Genomic DNA, 21,499 nt, shown 5'->3' with positions numbered 1-21,499 from the left:
AGGATTAGCCAAATCAGACACCTTCTTTCCCTCGACGCAACCAAGACACTGGTTTCGGCTTTTATTTTGTCGAGACTGGATTACTGCAACTCGCTCCTAGCCGGCCTCCCAGACGCCAAGCTAGACCGCCTACAGCGCATCATGAACAATGCAGCACGTCTTGTGCTACGCAAGCGCAAGCGCGACCATGTCACCCCTCTCCTCATGACCCTTCACTGGCTACCAATCAAAGCACGCATAACATATAAAATAGCTACCCTGTGTTACCGTAGCCTTCACGACGACTCTGCCCCTTCTTACCTGTCTTCGCTCTTAAAGCCACACGTCCCCACACGCAACCTCAGATCCGCTGACGCAGGGCACCTTGTTGTCCCACGCATCAAACTGAACGCTTTCGGCAAGCGCGCCTTTATCTACGCAGCTCCCTCTATTTGGAACTCTCTGCCCATGTCTGTCCACCTTTCTACCTCTCTCCTCTCCTTCAAGTCCTCTCTAAAAACACACCTCTTCCGGCAATACTTCAACGCCTAGCCTGTTAATGTTCAGTATCTGCCACATTGAGGAGAGGGGTCACTTGCCATCGTAGCGTGCTGTGGGCCGGCTGGGGACGGGTTGCTATTTCATGTGCCTGTTTCCTTGTTTATTTCCGTGGGTTTTTTTTTGTTTTTTTTGTTTTTCCTTGTACGTGCGCGCGATAGCTGTCGCGGTGTATGAGTGCGACTACACGTGCCTTGGCGTGTGTGTGCGAGTGTGCGAGGGCTGTATTTTGTATATTGATTATTTGATACATGTATAAATGTGTCTCCAGGAATATGTTTTGTTTTAATCTTGTGTCGATACTATTTAGTTCTGCCTCGTTATTAGCCATTGAGTATAACTGTTTTATCATCATTGCTTTGTTGTTGTTCTTTAGCCATTTACGTTGAATGACTTGTTATACATTGACATTGATAGTTTTATTCTTCTTCTTCTTCGTCGTTCGCTAGTTAGTTTTTATGATAATAACCTTTTCTAATTCCTATTAACTCGATGTTCTTTAACTATATTTATACACAAATGCATATATTGTAAAGCAGTATGCATTGTTAGAGGATTTTTTAGTAGCAGTGTTTAAATGTCGAAGCTGCTTTTCCCATTTTTACCCAAGAGACCGACTGTATATTGTGTTATTGTATTTGTCAGACTTGATTGTACCAAGTCCCTACACATGTTGTAATGCGCTTAGAGCCAAATATTTTTGTTTTTTTAAGGGATAGGCGCAATATAAATACACTTTATTATTATTATTATTATTACCTTACACAAAGGAAACGCATCCCTCGACGATGCGGCGGCGGCGTGCCACCCGCAAGACGCTGCATCCCCGCAGCAGGAGACTGGCACCTCTGCCAGCCAAGCTCCAGCCTGTTCGTCCAGTGGTGACGAACCACTCATGGTTACCTCAACCTTACACGAAGGAAACGCATCCCTCGACGATGCGGCGGCGACGTGCCACCCGCAAGACGCTGCATCCCCGCAACAGGAGACTGGCACCACTGCCAGCCAAGCTTCAGCCCTCCAACGACGAGTCATGGAGTTGGCGAGACCCACGTAAAGACAGGGAAACGACAGGACGAAGAAAGAAAGCCTGGAACGGTACTAAATAATTGTCAGTTCCAACATAACACCGAAGTTTAACAATTAACACTTTTTTTTTACAAAAACCTACGTTCCAAACATGTCTTAATCATTTCAGCAAAGTTTACAAAACCGGTTTCTACAAATTATCTAAGCACAAAAAGCATGGCTTATGAAACAATCATGAACTTTCGCAAATTATCCCAAAACTTCTTGCTGACCAAAACGCATGAAACATAAGCGGAAATTAACGTTAAAAGGTAAAAAATACGAACAACCAAGAAAAATACCAGCAAAACAATCACTTCTTCCTAAATCAAAATCTAACTCACCCAACGGCTTATGAACCCTGTTACAAACACGTCCGTCTACGACGAAGTACTGGTGTGGTCTGCGCTCAGGCAGGTAAAATACAATGCCTCAACAACTCCCCACCCGATCAAGAAAAACGTATAACACGTGAAGCGGGATACACGGGGAGAACGACAAGTTTGTCCCCAAAAACACAACTATTTTAAAAAGAAACTGATCGTTCACCGGTGCTAGGTGAGATCCGTGCACCTTCCTTCACACTCAAAAATTACAGGTAACCGGGTTAAAGTTAAAGTTGCAGAGTATCACCAAAAACTATTATAGCCCTTTCTGTCACGGACTGTGACACACATACTGCCAGGGTTGAAGACCTCTGAACATTACCCAAATCTGATAATGTCATTTATCTTCAACATTTATGGAGCTAGAACAGCTCATATTTGTTTCTGATTCATTCTACATTTCAGTGAACGAACGAGAATGGTGTGAGTTCTGTCAGTACTTGGTTTTCAAATAATATTACTGGAGCTTATATGGATTTCTATGTACACGCCTTTTGTCCTGTTTTGGAAGGTGAAATTGATGATTTACCGAAAAACTTCCAGCATTTGCTGTGTTCATGCTCTACTTATGCTTCGCTGGTGAAGGCATACTGCAATGGACTTGTACCAGTGTTCACTAAGATTACTGTCACGTTTTGTACCTGGTCACCTTGAGCAAGTGATGACCGAACTTCTAAAAAAAAAAAAGCAATCACAAAAAAAGTTTTGGTCAAAGCTGACTGAAGAATGACGAGCAAGACTGAACCGTCCATGTTGCTCCAAATCTTTGAAAGCCAATAGCACGAAATGTTAGATCAAAAGCGTGTTTTCGGTTCTCAGAATGTTTAGGTACTTTGAACACATATATATGCATCTTTTGTTTTGTTTTTTGTTTGTTTTAAATATCAATCTGTTAACCGTAGGTTATTGTAATCCGTATGTTTGTTTCTCCTGTTAGGGTCACCACCATAAGCTTGAGCTTGTTGTTGATCCTTGACATGTATTATTATGCATTATCAATACATTGTTGAATACACACTGTTTTAAACGAAGGTTTGCATTTGTGTACATTTGAAGTTGTAAAGAAGGAGATCTCTCTATTTGTTTGTTTTTTACCTGTTTTAAATCTGTTGCAATAGTTTCTGTGGATATTGAATTTCACTGTTGTTCAAACTTTTAAAAGGTAATGAATGCAATTTTTTATGCTGTGAGTGTTGAAAATGGCCATCTTCTGTATATTATGAATTGTTTGTGATGTTCCGTGAGACCATCACTTGTTTGGTAATTAGCACTGTATTAGAATGCCATTATTTTACGTGTCAGTATGGTTAAAATTAGGGCCATGTAGAATTTTGTTTGGACTAGTACTGTTAGCCTAGAATAAAGCTTCTATCATAATCTGTGGGAACATAAGATTCCAGGTGGGAACTGTACAAATGATAGATAGGATCGAGAGAATTTAATGCGCTCATAAAAAAGAGTGAATGTATCGCATTTTCTTCCGTTTTGCAATAATGACAGGTTTGTGGAAAAGTAAGCATTATGAGAGGAGACGTTTTACATATGGTGTAGTATTGGACTTATACTTTGTGTCGGTTGTATGTGCTGGAGCTCACTGCCTGTGGTCAGTATACCTGGCATCAGAAACGCGCCGCATTTAATACTGTTTTTTTGTCATTTTCAAATTGTTTAAGTACTACTTTTTAGACTACAATAGGCGGGTTGTTGCGGGAGGAAATTATATTTCGCGGCACACACAAAAAGAAGGATTTCCCCCCTCTCCCCCACTACACTCGAAATTATTCATTCGTTTAGCGTAATGAAATGCGTGAGGCTGTTTTCAAAAGTCTTTTTTTTTTAAAATTTTTTTAAAGTTGTACAACATTTGAATCAATACTTAGGCTGGTCAGAAATTCCACTTTAACTACTTTTGGGATATATTCATATATGTGTATATGATATATTTTGTATGTAAGCAAAATTATTCTTCTGGTATGTAAACGTTTATGATTATGTTGGTTAGTTCAATATTGAAACATTGTATGTGCCTCATTGATTGCGATAGCAGAATTTTGCAGTATGAACTATAGTTGAAGAATGAAGATTGTTAATCAAGTACCTCCAAAGTATATGTATGTCACTGCAATTTGAAGGTAAAGCCATCAGCAACACTCAAGACAAACAACATTCTTCGTTTCCACAGAGTGTTAAATTGTCATTAGGCAGATGATGCTACAAAGTTTTACTACCATGTACAAATCCTTCCACAATGTCCTTTGTGCAAAGTACTGGTTTTGTTCTGAACTATGCTGAACCACCTGCACGTGTACATTTTTCTACTGATGGCAGCTTACCTGTGACAACCTGTGTAATTAAATGATCAACATGCATGTTTTATTTATGACAGTAGTGTTTGCTCAGTGTATAAAAGAGATTGAGAGTGGTGTATGTGTGTGCGCGCGCGTGTGTGTGTGTGTGTGTGTGTGTGTGTGTGTGTGTGTGTGTTTGTGTGTGTGTGTATGTGTGGTTTTGTTGATGTAGCCAAGTGCACTTCGCTACCCTAAACGCTCTAATCATCGCATAGCGAAACAGCCTTGTGTACAGTACAAACGGGGTCACCCACCCCATAGCAGACGATACGATGCTGCGCGCGCACCATTGCCGGCGCAAATTCTAATAAAATACCTTTCTTTATATATCTACCTAACTTCTATCTTTCAAAGTCCCTTTTATCTTTGATACGGTCCTAATTATATTTAGGTTTGCATAGAAGTCACTGATTAGGCTGGATGGCTGCATATTATTGTGTTATTTACGATAATGCTTCGAACTGACCAAAGCGTCACTCTGACCTTGACCGGTTTTCATGTATCGTCGAGAGAAATTGATTCTCACAAACTCATCTTTGTCTTTTCAATTATTGTTTTGTCATTTTTGTATCACTATTACATATCCCGTACCTATGTTGCATATGATTTTAGTTTGTTTATAAGGATTTGGTTGTAATGAGTGATGCTTGGTTCCTCTGCAAAGATTGCTAATTTATGCAGACAGGTACTCGCGCAGGAATTTAGCCGATTCCATTTACTTTCGGACTTTACCGCTTCGTACTAAGTCAATGTATAATTTTCCCCCAAGTAACGCATATCATGATGTTTGTCTAGGGTTCTTCTTTTTATCTGTATGATTTATGAGTTTGTCCATTATTCCAGTTTAGAGAGTTTTGTAATTTTCCGCACTGAAGTTGGTTCAGTGCCTTCACTAGGACCATTGTTTTTGCATCCTACTAAATAAATATAAGTTTTTACGAAATGTGATCTATTGCAATGGAAAGCTAAAGGTCGTAGCTTTAATTTGATGTATTGTTTGTTATGATTGGTTATGTATTTGTTTAAATAACGTAGGGTAAAGCAAGTGTAAGAAACACAGATTCCGTGTTTCTGGCCGTATTCAGTCCGATTTTCATCGCCGGCCGCCGGACGGTGCTTTCTGTGCAGTCCGCGCCGGGGCTATAAGTATAAGCCGGACACCGGCATAAGCATGCATTCGCTCCTAGCAGCTGAACACGACACTACACTTGCTTTGCTGTCTACGGGTTTCGCCTTCGGCCTCTACGTTTCCTTGCATTGTTTTCTTGAATAAAAAGCTGAAACAAGACGCTTGGACTTGGGCTTCGTGTATCGTACTACAGTGGTCGCCGGTTAATATGACCACTTTGGGACCGGGATAAAATGGTCATAATAAGCGGCTGGTCATATTAACCGATGTTAGAGAAAACGACTTTAAAAAAATCGCAAAACGAAACATTGTTTTTGTAATTAATAATTGTAAGAAAATGTAACTTGTTGGCAACAAACACAAAATTAAATATGTGTACTGTACATTGTAGCCATTATAGATGACGTCCGTTGAAAAGAAATTGAAATGGAATGAAAAGTAAATGGAAGAAACGGCATATACACGTCCAAATGTTCACTTAGGGCCTGGAAAAAATCACGGATGTTGGTCTGTGTGTTGGTGCTAGACCAGAGGAGATCCTTCACTTCATTGTCAAAGGCTCCAAACTTCTCCATGTTGTAGCCACGACTTTGAAGTCCAGACCTCAGTTTCTCCATGAGCGCTCTCATTTCAGGAGCTGTTGGGGGTGGGGGTGGGGGTTCCTCTTCGTCATCACTTTCAGGTTCTGTCTCGGTCTCGGTTTCATCCAATGACGTCCCTGGGCGCAATGATGTCACAATGTTCTGCATTATGGTTTCATTGTTCTCATCTGTGGGTTTGACGGTAGATGCGCCGTCGTCAACCCCCACCCAACGATCAAATTCCTCTTGTGCCATGTCGAGAGATCACTGAGCACTGATCACTGATCACTGATCACTTTAGTTTCATTCACGAAAAAGAAAGAAAATATCGCACGCCTTTTTGCCTTTTTCAAAAAATCGTATGTTTTTTTCCCCCCCGAGTGATTTCAAACTGAAAAAGATGTGAACTTGTTGCCATTTTCTCGAAACAATGTGGCCATATTAAGCGGCGTTGTGGTCATATTAAGCGGCTTTTTCTAATACATAACAAAGAAGGACAATTCCGGACCGGGTAAAATTGGTCATAATACGCGGCTGGTCATATTAACCGCGGTCATATTAACCGGCGACCACTGTACTACCCTTCCACTCCTCCACTACATTTGGCGCTGCAAGCAGGATACAGAAGCATCAACTGAAAGAAGACAGTACAGGCAAACATGGCGGACGAGGCAAACACCCCCAACCTGCGGCTCTGCAAGCTGAGGCGTTTCACCGGCGAGGGCGACTGCGCCGAGACTTTCATCCAGGAGGCCAAGCTGATCCTGCAGCTACAGACGGTCCCTGCACTTGCTGCAGCGGCATGGATCCTTGGAGCGCTGGACGGAAGGGCTCGACAGGAGGTCATCAGGCGACCAGCAGCGGAGGTCAACACGCCAGCCAAAATTTACTCCATCTTGGAGCAGACGTGGGGCGACCAGCGAGATAGTGTCGCGCTGGCTGCCGCCTTCCACTGGCGACAACAAGGTCTCAGCGAGTCCGTTAGCGAGTACGCCAGCCACCTACGCGCTGTGTTGGCCAAGACCAATGCTGCCGAGGCCAACACACTGAACAACAATACGCTGCGCAAGACCTTCGCCACAGGACTCCACCCACAATCCCTGAAGCGTGACATGTGCCGCTTCCTGCGAGAAAAGCCGGCCGCCACCTTCGACGAAGTGTTATTTTGCGGTTGTGTGACCTTGATGGAACTGTGTGGTGCCCATTTGGTGAGTGTGACTATAGCCCTTATTCAACGGACTGTGTATGACGGTGTAGAGAGCCTACAGGACTCAGCCAGTGTATATACTGTACTCGAGTGGCTGTAGCGCGTGCAATCCCATTCTTAGCTAGTGTGACACGTCATATCGGACTTGACGGATACAGACTTGGGCTGGTGACGTTAGCCATGTGGTATTACATAAGACTTTCCTCGGTGTTCGCGGCAGTGAAGTGACGCAAGTGTTGCGTCCACGAAGAGACTCGCAGGTGTGTTTACTGCCGGGTGTTTTGTTGCCGTTTAATTTGTTGATGTTTGATAATGTTCATTTTCATGTATGCTATGCCATGTTTCTTGCATTGGTATGATTGATATTGATTGTTGCGATTATTTGTCATGATGCTTTGAGTGGAATGTGTTGGCGGATGTTTGCGCTTATTGAAAGATTTTTTGGGGGGCACAAGCAGATACTACAAATCTGATGGTAATTGCCACCTAGGGTTGAAAGTAATTTAGTAAATACTTGCTGACCTTCAAATAAGGCCCTGTATCATCACTTTCTTAATTGCTCTCTTGAGCGTAAACTAAGTTATGATTTACCTTGTTACCTTTAAATAGGCTTGGTACAGATCATTTGTAATGTTGGATGTCATTGCATTGTGTCAGGTGTATTGTACATGATGTATCATTTTAACAGTGTCAGGTAACTACGTCATTCATTAGTGAATCTGTCCATTTTGTAACTGTTACGTTTTTCACCTAAAATACGTCTTAAACACAGCCTTTACTGTAAAGCCGTGAGCGAGAGTTTTTGTGAGTGTTGAGCTTGTGCATACAAGAGCGCACATTGAAAGAGAAATCCTATATTATCAACTAAACGGGTTGGTGGGGATGAAGGTTGCATTTTTGTATGGTAGTGTTGACATTGTGTTACTTTTTCTCAGTGGAGAAAATTGACTGTCAAGATGATTGAACCATATGTCTAAGTCATCTCATTCCCATTTTGTATTGCCATGGTTTGGTAAATGTAGCAATGGTTTCCCATAAAATTCCTGATTGTTTGCACCTTTATGTTTTTGACGCAGTACTTTGATCATATGTGAGACACTTTGTAAAATGCAGGCCTCACTTTTGATTTAGCAAAGCTGGTACTGATCACGAGAACATGTTTTTGTAACTGTCGATTTTCTCAGTGACATATGTGAAAGTCATAGGCAAAGTTTTCGCAATTTTTCTCTTTTTGGATAATCTAAGATGGTTTGATAAATTCTGCCCTTAGGCTTTCCTGTTTTTTTCTTAAAATCAGCGCGGCCGCTGATATGTAAAAGAGTTGGGGGGGATGTAGCCAAGTGCACTTCGCTACCCTAAACACTCTAATCATCGCATAGCGAAACAGCCTTGTGTACAGTACAAACGGGGTCACCCACCCCATAGCAGACGATACGATGCTGCGCGCGCACCATTGCCGGCGCAAATTCGAATAAAATACCTTTCTTTATATATCTACCTAACTTCTATCTTTCAAAGTCCCTTTTATCTTTGATACGGTCCTAATTATATTTAGGTTTGCATAGAAGTCACTGATTAGGCTGGATGGCTGCATATTATTGTGTTATTTACGATAATGCTTCGAACTGACCAAAGCGTCACTCTGACCTTGACCGGTTTTCATGTATCGTCGAGAGAAATTGATTCTCACAAACTCATCTTTGTCTTTTCAATCATTGTTTTGTCATTTTTGTATCACTATTACATATCCCGTACCTATGTTGCATATGATTTTAGTTTGTTTATAAGGATTTGGTTGTAATGAGTGATGCTTGGTTCCTCTGCAAAGATTGCTAATTTATGCAGACAGGTACTCGCGCAGGAATTTAGCCGATTCCATTTACTTTCGGACTTTACCGCTTCGTACTAAGTCAATGTATAATTTTCCCCCAAGTAACGCATATCATGATGTTTGTCTAGGGTTCTTCTTTTTATCTGTATGATTTATGAGTTTGTCCATTATTCCAGTTTAGAGAGTTTTGTAATTTTCCGCACTGAAGTTGGTTCAGTGCCTTCACTAGGACCATTGTTTTTGCATCCTACTAAATAAATATAAGTTTTTACGAAATGTGATCTATTGCAATGGAAAGCTAAAGGTCGTAGCTTTAATTTGATGTATTGTTTGTTATGATTGGTTATGTATTTGTTTAAATAACGTAGGGTAAAGCAAGTGTAAGAAACACAGATTCCGTGTTTCTGGCCGTATTCAGTCCGATTTTCATCGCCGGCCGCCGGACGGTGCTTTCTGTGCAGTCCGCGCCGGGGCTATAAGTATAAGCCGGACACCGGCATAAGCATGCATTCGCCAGACGGCAGCGTTGGCTGCGCCTTTGTGATCCCAGATCTCAAAATCTCAAGGAAATATACTCTTAATAAAGACATCTCCATATTCTCAGCCGAGCTATTTGCCTTGCTCATGGCATGCACTTTTATAAATGACCTCCCAGTCACACCGCGTGCGGTAGTTTTCTGCTCTGACTCGCGCTCTTCATTACAAGCTCTGCATCGAAACACATCAAATCGGGCAGAGCTACAAAGAGAAATCCTCTTTATATGTCACCAGTTAATCTCATCCGGCACATCCGTATCATTTCTCTGGGTCCCCTCTCACGTAGGGGTCCGGGGAAATGAACTGGCGGATGTCGCTGCCAAAGAAGCGGCAGAATCTAGCCCAGCTAACACTAACATCGGCTACTCAGTAACCGAGTTCTACAGTAAAATCCGTAAACTCATTCGAAGTCAGTACGTAACATCTCTGTCCTATCAACCCATTGATATGAACGATCTACACCCCGATCTCCCAACAAACCTCCTCACTATCTTCAGACGCCTCCGTGCCGGCGGCTGCCGCTTCCATATCTTTAACAAGTCCTGCCATTGTGGAGAACCCTATTCATTTCAACACATTTTCGCTCCATGCGCTACAAATAGAATTACCTTTAAAACCTTATATGACCATATGCAGCTCCATGGTCTGAGTCCCCAGGATTATCTGCGCAGTAGCAGTTCTCTAGGCTGGTCACACAGCTTGCTGCTGTGCCGACTGGTCAGGGACTCGGACATGGGGCTGTGGGTATAACTAAGCCCAGATTATCACATCAGCGTGTTTCAGTTTGAGGTCGAGTGGCTCCCGCCATCCCTCCTGATTCCAGCGACTACCTTCTAGACAACATATCCTCACCCAAGGCCCATTAGTCGCCAAACTGTACATATTGTTTTTATTACCACGGCCTTCGTGGCTTACATCTTAATCCTTTTATTTGTAAAAAGTTTTGAGATTTATTGTTCGTGTTCCTCTTACTTGCTCATCTATTTGGTTTTATTGGTGATCCTGAAAGGTTCCACTTTTTAACTCGATTTGAAATAAAATAAAAATAATATTACAAGCCCGTTATTCAAGATATAGAATACGGACTTATAATTCTTACCAAGAAACATCTTAACTACTTTTCATTTTAACAAATTCCACAGAGCATTATCAACTCAACCCCACCCCCTGCCCTCCTCTCCTTATTTTTTGTTTCTTTCTTTCCTCTTTTTGAAAGCGGACAAACACTCAAGTCCTTAATGGCTCAAAACCGTAGGACTTTTAATATTAATTTTAACGCATGCATTCGCTCCTAGCAGCTGAACACGACACTACACTTGCTTTGCTGTCTACGGGTTTCGCCTTCGGCCTCTACGTTTCCTTGCATTGTTTTCTTGAATAAAAAGTTGAAACAAGACGCTTGGACTTGGGCTTCGTGTATCGTGTGTCTACTACTACCCTTCCACTCCTCCACTACATTTAGAATGAGATTTTTTTAATTGAATATATGTACTTCAAAAGGAAGTGTTTATTATGCACTTGTTTATTTCCCCCCCCCCCCACACTTCACGTCAAGTAATGGGCGCGCGGCAGATGTAGGTCTAGTCCCCGAGTACGCAGTACTAGGGTCCAGCAGACTTTAATCCCCGAGTACGCAGTAGGAGGGTCCAGCAGACTTTAATTGTGTGTCTGTCTGTGTGTGTGTGTGTGTGTCTGTCTGTCTGTGTGTGTGTCTCGACTTAACAGCTTATTGCTGGGAAACTACTGGGCGCAGTTCTTTCAAAAGTTGATACACTAACGTGATAATAGGTCCGATTGATCGTATTAAAACTTCATAATGTTACCTGGGACCTAAATGCCCCAAAAAACACAAAAGTTCTTGACGGTTCACGGACCCAGGGGGGGTTCCAGGGGTTCCGGAACCCCACCCCTGGAAAAAGCATGTACCTTGCTTTGACTTTTACTAGTTTTAGCACCAAAACAATGCTGCTCTTAACCCTCAAAACAAGGCCCAGAATGCACCAGATTGCACAGATTTTAACCGTTTTTGAGTCACTTGAGAAAAAGTGACTCTATGTAATCGGTCAGTGTTAGTCTGTCCGGCCGGCCGTCCGGCCGGCCGGCCGTCCGTAGACACCACCTTAACGTTGGACTTTTCTCGGAAACTATCAAAGCGATCCGGCTCATATTTTGTTTAGTCGTGACCTCCAATGACCTCTACACTTTAACGATGGTTTCGTTGACCTTTGACCTTTTTCAAGGTCACAGGTCAGCGTCAAAGGAAAAATTAGACATTTTATATCTTTGACAAAGTTCATCGGATGTGATTGAAACTTTGTAGGATTATTCTTTACATCAAAGTATTTACATCTGTAGCCTTTTACGAACGTTATCAGAAAAACAAGGGAGATAACTAGCCTTTTCTGTTCGGCAACACACAACTTAACGTTGGGCTTTTCTCGGAAACTATAAAAGTGACCGGGCTCAAATTTTATGTGAACGTGACTCCCAGTGACCTCTACACTTTGACGTCTGCTTTGGTGACCTTTGACCTTTTTCAAGGTCACAGGTATGTCTTGAAGGAAAAAAATTGAAATATCATATCTCTGAAACTATTCATCGGATTTGATTCAAACTTTATAGGATTATTCTTTACATCAAATTATTTACATCTGTATTGTGTTGTGAATAGCAATTTCTTCCTGTCCATCTGATGCCTCATATAATATTCAGAACTGCGAAAGTGACTCGATCGAGCGTTTGCTCTTCTTGTTCAAAAATTTTCCGGGGGAGCATGCCCCCCCCCCAAAAAGGAGGACCCCCCCCCCCCCCTTACAACTCATTTAGTCCGGCCCTGCGGTTGGACGAATTCAATCGGAGCGACAGCCAGCCATTGAGCTGATAGAACAGCCGAACGCGTGCGTCATGAAAAGCATGCGTATCGCATGCGAGACAATTTGCGAGCCAGCCAGCGGGTGGGGATTAATTTGGTCTCGGCAAAGAAACTACAGTGCAGGTTTGGTCTCGGTGAGACTGAAAGAGAGACAGAGAGCACGAGAGAGAGCGACAGGGACACTGTGTCAGTGATTCAAGGTGGTGGCTTGGTGGCCAAAGGGATCCGGGTTCGATTCCCGGCATGGGCGGTCTATTTTTTTTTTAATTCTTGTTTACTATTGTTTATTATGAACGTTTTAATGTTTTATTTTACTCAAATAATTTTTTTAATTGTGTAAAATAATTTGTTTTGTTTTTTAAATCCACGTGCACAAGACAAAAACTTTCATACTGGGGGAGCGAGCCAGTCTGAAGAGTACTCGGGTCCAGCGCCAGCGTTTTTATATTTAGTCAAGTTTTGACTAAATATTTTAACATCGAGGGGGAATCGAAACGAGGGTCGTGGTGTATGTGCGTGTGTGTGTGCGTGTGTGTGTGTGTGTAGAGCTGTTCAGACTAAACTACTGGACCGATCTTTATGAAATTTGACATGAGAGTTCCTGGGTATGAAATCCCCATATATTTTTTTCATTTTTTTGATAAATGTCTTTGATGACGTCATATCCGGCTTTTCGTGAAAGTTGAGGCGGCACTGTCACGCCCTCATTTTTCAACCAAATTGGTTGAAATTTTGGTCAAGTAATCTTCGACGAAGCCCGGGGTTCGGTATTGCATTTCAGCTTGGTGGCTTAAAAATTAATTAATGACTTTGGTCATTAAAAATCTGAAAATTGTAAAAAAAAATAACAATTTATAAAACGATCCAAATTTACGTTTATCTTATTTTCCATCATTTGCTGATTCCAAAAACATATAAATATGTTATATTCGGATTAAAAACAAGCTCTGAAAATTAAATATATAAAAATTATTATCAAAATTAAATTGTCCAAATCAATTTAAAAACACTTTCATCTTATTCCTTGTCGGTTCCTGATTCCAAAAACATATAGATATGATATGTTTGGATTAAAAACACGCTCAGAAAGTTAAAACAAAGAGAGGTACAGAAAAGCGTGCTATCCTTCTTAGCGCAACTACTACCCCGCTCTTCTTGTCAATTTCACTGCCTTTGCCATGAGCGGTGGACTGACGATGCTACGAGTATACGGTCTTGCTGAAAAATGGCAGCTACTTGACTAAATATTGTACGTATTTTCGCCTTACGCGACTTGTTTATTTTTCGTTGTGGCAACGCTAAATTTAGCTCTCTGGCTTTCTACATGTACTATAACAGGAGACGGATGTTCGTCTTTAAGCTGTGTTTTTATGTTATTTTTTTAATACGAACTAATAGACATACTAATGTCTGTGTGTACCACATTTAGATGATAAAGTTGTATTAAACTGAATTGAACTAAGTAAATTGAATCACAGAGCCACTGGTACCATCTTCTGAAGTGCTGTGATTCAAGGAAGACGAAGAAGTAGAATGGTTCATAGCTCGCTATACAGTAATATCTAGCTGGGCTACTGATAGTATAGTTATGATGTATTTATTGTCTTGATGTGGAAGTACATTTGTTACGTTTTTTATATTAAAGTAATAGAAGAAAGTTATAGCTTTTGCTTTTGTCTGTATTGTTGTGTGGTTGTATTATAGTTATTACAGGAAGTGTGCAGAACAAGGGAATTCGTATTCGTATTCACACACACACCCACACACACACACCTAGAGTTTTTAACAATCCGTTTACGTGTACAAGAAACATCATTAATATTTTTAGCAAGGACACACAGTACTGTTAAGGTAGGCCTAATCTTATAACAGCGACACGAACCGAAAATGCTTCTGGGGTTTCCCAGCTGAATGTAGGCCTAAACTGAAAGTAATATCGCACTTCGTCCTCTGAACATGCGACACAGTTTTATAAAGGAGAGCGCGCTGTATAGCCTAAAGCGGTATGCGGAAAGGCGCACGAATAAAACATACACTAAACGGTTTCTCCTTCATCGCACCACCCCCCTTGCCCCCTCCCCCGTCCAAAGTTACGTCCAACCTATAATCAGGTACCTTTTAACCTACAGGTTTTAATTAGTTATAGCTAGCCAACTACCCCGTCACCTCACCTTCTGTGGCCATGTGCCCTTCCGCCCCCGCCCGGTATCGTATAACATCAACTAGTCCCTAATAGGAAAAGTACCTGAGGAACATGTACCATTTTGACATTTGAATTTTGGCGCACGACTGAATCACAGGTGACACCTACACCTCAGAATAACCGAGACAGAACTCAGTCGCACATTCAGGACGGATGTATTGAGCAGGGAACACACGCACAGGATTGGCTCCTTGTACAGAAGTACAACTAACAAATCATTTCTGGCAAGTGTCACAATAGGCCAGACACCCACACAGGCATTGTCGCAGAGAGGGCCAGGCAAGGAGAGGGAAGAGGAAGAGTGATAACTTTACAGGCAGTGCAGCAGTGGCCAGGAAATTCAAGGGAAAAACACGCCGAAGACACATAATAATACACAGTGATAGACGTAGGACATTTAACAGTCTCACCATCGGCCCTTGCAGCAAGACCGGGACGACAGGAGGAGGCAAACAGACAAACAGACAGATAGACAGACACACCGACAGGCAGGCAGACAGACGGACAGGCAGGCAGGCAGACAGACAGGTAGGCAAGCAGACAGACAGACAGACTTACAGACAGGCAGACAGACAGACAGGCAGACAGACAGACCGGCAGGCAGACAGACAGGCAGGCAGGCAGGCAGGCAGGCAGGTCGACAGACAGGCAGGCAGACAGACAGGCGGGCAGGCAGACAGACAGACAGGCAGGCAGGCAGGCCGACAGACAGACAGGCAGACAGACAGGCAGGCAGGCAGGCAGGCAGGCAGACAGACACTGAGGTAGACAGACAGACAGACAGGCAGGCAGGCAGGCAGGCAGGCCGACAGACAGGCCGACAGACAGGCAGGCAGACAGACAGGCAGACAGACAGACGGACGGACAGACAGACAGACAGGTAGTGATGTCAGGAGGCAGTGCACGTGGCGGCGGGAGGGGGGAGGAGAGTGTGGGCAGCACGTGGACACGACGGGTGCGAGTGTACTGGGTTCCCCTGACCAGGAACCTGAGACCCATCAACATCCTCCGTAAGATGAGGCTGGACTACCACGACCACCGTGAGTACCGCTCTGTAAGGATAAGGATAGGATAAGGGATACGGATGATATTCATATTGTCTTGTGATGTTACCCTCATGGAAATTCGGGCTGCTTTTTCGGCCCTGGGGAAAGCGAGCTGCCATGCAGTATACGGCGCTACCCTTTTTTATATTTAGTCAAGTTTTGACTAAATATTTTAACATCGAGGGGGAATCGAAACGAGGGTCGTGGTGTATGTGCGTATGTGTGTGCGTGCGTGCGTGTGTGTGTGTGTGTGTGTAGAGCGATTCAGACTAAACTACTGGACCGATCTTTATGAAATTTGACATGAGAGTTCATGGGTATGAAATCCCCGAACGTTTTTTTCATTTTTTTGATAAATGTCTTTGATGACGTCATATCCGGCTTTTCGTGAAAGTTGAGGCGGCACTGTCACGCCCTCATTTTTCAACCAAATTGGTTCAAATTTTGGTCAAGTAATCTTCGACGAAGCCCGGGGTTCGGTATTGCATTTCAGCTTGGTGGCTTAAAAATTAATTAATGACTTTGGTCATTAAAAATCGGAAAATTGTAAAAAGAAATAAAAATTTATAAAACGATCCCAATTTACGTTTATCTTATTCTCCATCATTTGCTGATTCCAAAAACATATAAATATGTTATATTCGGATTAAAAACAAGCTCTGAAAATTAAATATATAAAAATTATTATCAAAATTAAATTGTCGAAATCAATTTAAAAACACTTTCATCTTATTCCTTGTCGGTTCCTGATTCCAAAAACATATAGATATGATATGTTAGGATTAAAAACACGCTCAGAAAGTTAAAACAAAGAGAGGTACAGAAAAGCGTGCTATCCTTCTTAGCGCAACTACTACCCCGCTCTTCTTGTCAATTTCACTGCCTTTGCCATGAGCGGTGGACTGACGATGCTACGAGTATACGGTCTTGCTGAAAAATGGCAGCTACTTGACTAAATATTGTATTTTCGCCTTACGCGACTTGTTTTCTTCCTGCATATGCGTGTATTCATGTTTCAAAGTCCAGAGAATGACTTTCGCTGTGAACTTGGGTTCTTTATCGTGCAAATGCGTGTACATGGGGGTGTTCGGACACCGAGGAGAGTCTGCACAAGGTTGACTCCGGGAAATAACTCTCTCGCCGATCCGATGGGGATCGAACCCACGCCAAAACTGAGCGACAACTGGTTTTGAAGCCAGCGCCTATACCGCTAAGAAGTGGTAGTTGTCGTAGTTGACCTCGTAGTACAGTTGAACCCCCTTTTAAGACCCCCCAATTTAAGATTTCCTCTCTTTTAAGACCTTGCCTTTTCAGATGATCTGTTTATAACCTCTAAATGTACCTCCATTTTAAGACTCCCTCCTTTTTAAGACCTGCTTTTCTAAGATGTGTGGAGGTCTGAAAAGGGGGGTTCCACTGTAGTACTGATGGTACCGTAAAGTACCCTGTAAGCACCTAGTAATAAGCGAACGCACATCCCATTTTGGGTATGACACTGCCAAGGGTATTCCACATAGTAAGCGTGCACACCACATTTTGGATCAATCCTGTCAGGAGCGTTTTTAAAATCAATTTAAATTTTTTTTTTTTTTTTTTTTAAATTCTTCGTCAAGTTCTGCACACGGTACATAAATTTCATCCGCGTGAATCATGACGAGATGCATTGCTACAGTCGTACTCTTGGCTTCATACTCTCACCACTGACAGGTGAGTGTCTGGATAGACATCCCCAAAACGGATGAAGATTTGGGAGGGTCTCGTCAGTTAAGGCCACTTTGGGTGGTTTAAAGAGGGCGAATGAATTGATCGGAGTTTGATTTGATTGATTCGTCCTTCTCCAGGCAAGAGTAATAACAGTACCACTTACAGCAGAAGTAGCAGCAGCAAAAAGTGAAGCTATGACGGTAGTAACAGCTGGTGGTAGTGGTAGCAACACAAAAAGTTGTAGTCAAACCATTAAAGGTTTTTTTCTTAAAGGCCAACATCCAAAAGAATTTTTCTCCTGGAGCGACCTAAACTTGAACCCGTCGCTATTCTTGCATGTCTGTTTACTTCGTGCTGCACGCAAAAATCGAGCGACTTCCTTGCCGCGTGGATTGACGAAGCTATTTTATTCTCGTGACTGAAAACACTGCAGTGCAGGAGCGGCGACTCATATGGTCTCGGCTCGAAAGCTGTCTGTGGAGGCTGCGTGCTATAATTAGCTGACCTGCTGCGCGAGCAGTCACTGCAAAGTTTTGAGATAACTTTATAACACGTTTTATTTTATGCTCCTCAAGAATACAACTTTGGGCAACGTGCCACGTAAAACTACACGCAACAAGGATTCAGTAGGTACCAAACATGCCTTGGTCAGAAGTAGAATGTAAATGAATCTTTATAAAGAAGTAGGCTACTTCAAACGACAGCCACAGCCACGGTTGGGTTCACAGCATCAAACCGATGCGATTCTCCGTCATATCATACACGTAATCTATCAAATAGATGACTAATAAACATGTAAACTACATGTATACGTCTATCGTCGGACATAAGAAAGGAGAGCTTCCCCCGGGCCTGAGCATGTGTTGTTCGTTGTGCGTGTGTAAATGTACACAACAAACTGACGACAAAACTGAGACAGACCTCTTTCGCTTCAGTCTTGCAGAATTTAAAGACGAATACAGGTAAATCGTGCATTATACTAACTGTTTGGTAAAAGTATCAAACGTTTCTTTTGATAAATAAGTGGCAAGCTTACAGGAATACAAAGAGGCGCAAGTTGAAAATAATGGATATATCTCTGGAAGATGCCATCAGTCCAAGTTGTCAAATGAAATCAAAGATGACAGAAACAGAAGTTTTCCATACAAATGTTGGTGTTTCAAAGGAAGTTGGCATTCTTTCAGATAATGATATAGACGAGGTGGCTGTTTGTTATGAAGTTTCAACAAGCCAACATTCAAATGATTTTACTTCATCTACAGATTTTTTAAATTCAGCACTTTATAACTGCCATTATGAACTTGGAATCAGAGAGAGACCGTCTTTCCATTGTCATTCATGCCATAGATTTTTGTTTCAGAATCAATGTCTCACATGGCGTTCACAAGAGAGCATGCGAAGTTTCCGACAGTCTTTAGGATTTGTAAAAAAGGCCGTGTTTTGCTGTACATGCAAAAACTACCTGTCAAAAGGGAAAGTGCCTAACAGATTGCAACAACATTCCTATTTTAAGCTCAGCCACACGCCGACATGGAAGTTCAATGGTACTTTCAAACTTTTTCTTCTCTTCGTCGTATTTGATTTCTTTCTATTTCATAAGTCGAGTGCATATGATTTCGGCTCGTGTTCATCGTGAGATGGACTTAGTTTCTTGTATTCTGTGGGTTCGACAGATTAACTAAATGTTGTAATTTCGCCTTACGCGACTTGTTCTCTCTCTGTTGGCAGCGTGTAATGCAGCTGGTTAGAAATTAGAGTATTATTTTGCAAAGTGTGTACCAAAAGTTTGTCATGAGCCGCTTTAGGTTTGGGGTGTGGGTTGGTTTGATATTTCCTCCTTGCAGATCAAATCTGTATTCATTTTTGATGTTGTGTCTTATTTTGTGAAAGGAAACATGCAAACTGACTGAACGCATATATATAATTATGTAACTCATAAACACATGGGTGTAGTTATGTTCAAGAACACACACACACACACACACACACACACACACACACACACACACACACACTCACACACACACACACACACACACATACACACACACATACACACACACACACACACATACACACACACACACACACATACACACACACACACACACACACAACTGTGTAGATGTATCGTACACCTGATATATTAAATTGAAGTTCACGAAGAAATCGTTTTATTTCTGTGTCATTCAACATCTAGTTTGAATCAGACAAATTGAAACTGGTACAAATATTCAATAATGTTGCGATGTGCCTCGCATGACATGATATCGCAAAAGATAGACAACGGCAAGATCATTCAAGTATGTACATGCTTGTTGATGTCTACTTAGGCGATGCTCAGAACACTAGTTAGATCTTCCGAGATTAAAAAATGACGATGATCTGTAAACAAACTAGGACAAGGAAAGAAAGACAAAACGTATTTGAAAACAAATCATACTATACAGATTGACAAACTGAAACTTCGAACTCTGTTGATATTTCACGGGAGATGAGGTATGGTGCAAACGTATATAATTATACTGACTACATTTTGTTACGTACTCATCAACAACAACAAAAACCGATATAACCAAAGGCACACACACACACACACACACACACACACACACACACACACACACTTTGCTGGTTTGCTGATCAATGTCACAGGAAACGAATGAACAACAGAAAGCGTGATGAATTCCTGGCCAGAAATCAGTCACAAAGACCTGAAAGTCTGCTGAATGGAACTGGTAAATGTACACATTTGAACTGCTGTCAAAATTACTATGTAATACGATAGTCGGGTTTTAAAATTGGTAGCAAATTACAACCAATAATGATGTTTTTTGCTTCGGCATTGAAGCAATGTTCACTATTTACTAACAAAATAATTACGAAATAAACACAAAACCAAATCAGTGAGGCAGAGGGGACAAAAAGCCGAGCGGGTGTGTGTGTGTGTGTGCGTGTGTGTGTGTGTGTGTGTGCTAGTGTGTGCCTGTGTGTGTGTGAGTGTGTGTGTGTGTGTGCCAGTGTGTGTATGTGTATGTGTATGTGTGTGTGTGTGTGTGTGTGTGTGTGTGCGTGTGTGTAGAGCGATTGAGACCAAACTGCTGGACCGATCTGTCGAACCCACAGAATAAAACTGCACGCACTGCAGTGTTTTCAGTCACGAGAATAAAACAGCTTCGTCAATCCACGCGGCAAGGAAGTCGCGCAATTTTTGCGTGCAACACGAAGTAAACAGACATGCAAGAAGAGCGACGGGTTCAAGTTTAGGTCGCTCCAGGAGAAAAATTCTTTTGGATGTTGGCCTTTAAGGAGGTGAACGTCTCAAAACTGAAAGTGAAACTCAGAAGAGTACGATGGGACTTTCATTTTCGATCGGGATCTAACTTGCAACAAAAATAACCTGCCCGCATTTCTTTTTCTATTTCGCTCAGATAACGTGTATTATGCAGCCTTTCCACGAAACCAAGAGCGTCAGTATCACATTGCTTAGTATCCAGGTCAAAACACAAGAGATAAGGGAGGGGAGGGGAGGGGAGGGGGGGGGGGGGGGGTGTGATTTAAGAAACCCATTTCAGAAAGTTATTTTGCGAATAAGACCTTTATAAGCTCCAAGGGCATTTGCTTTGCTATAATTTAGACACACATGCAATGATTTTCTGGAAAATACCTTTATGGAATTATGCTCACAGCATGTACTTTTATTCAAGGCGTTGCCTCTTTTATACGCATGTTTGTTTTTGTGTGTGCATAAGGGTTATAGTCGGGCTGAAAGGCAAGTGGTGGACGGTCGTTTTAAAAGAACTCACGCACTATTATTTAAAAAAAAAAATCAGAGCTACTTTTAAAAAGTACTTAAGAAGAAAAGTTGTTTTGAATGATTAGAACTATATTCTATTCAAATTACTTGTTGCCAGCCTTTGCAGTCACTTTGACTCCGCATTTTGTTGTTTTTGAAAATCATGAGGCGTCACATTAATATCCGAAAAGTGCTCCACGATCAGCATCACATTTTAATATATTCGTTTGAACGCTCGTGCTTCTTAAAACTGT

General features: G+C 42.0%; 1 protein-coding gene across 4 annotated transcripts in view; it reads left to right on the top strand.

Annotated features, from left to right (window-relative positions):
* Positions 1-14,825: 14,825 nt before the first annotated feature.
* Positions 14,826-21,499, top strand: part of LOC138961589 (uncharacterized) — a 17,746-nt gene continuing 11,072 nt past the window's right edge. For all 4 annotated transcript variants that reach the window (XR_011454237.1, XR_011454235.1, XM_070333251.1 and 1 more), the window contains exon 1: positions 14,826-15,739. Coding sequence is in view for 2 of the 4 variants with exons in the window: in XM_070333251.1 (XP_070189352.1) it covers positions 15,586-15,739 (154 nt within the window). In the remaining 2 variants the exon portion in view is untranslated. The remainder of the gene's footprint in view (positions 15,740-21,499) is intronic.

The sequence above is a fragment of the Littorina saxatilis genome, linkage group LG3 (assembly GCF_037325665.1).
Source record: "Littorina saxatilis isolate snail1 linkage group LG3, US_GU_Lsax_2.0, whole genome shotgun sequence".
Classification (NCBI taxonomy): Eukaryota; Metazoa; Mollusca; class Gastropoda; order Littorinimorpha; family Littorinidae; genus Littorina; species Littorina saxatilis.
The sequence above is the reverse complement of the archived record's forward strand: the minus strand, read 5'-3'. Positions and strand labels throughout refer to the sequence as shown.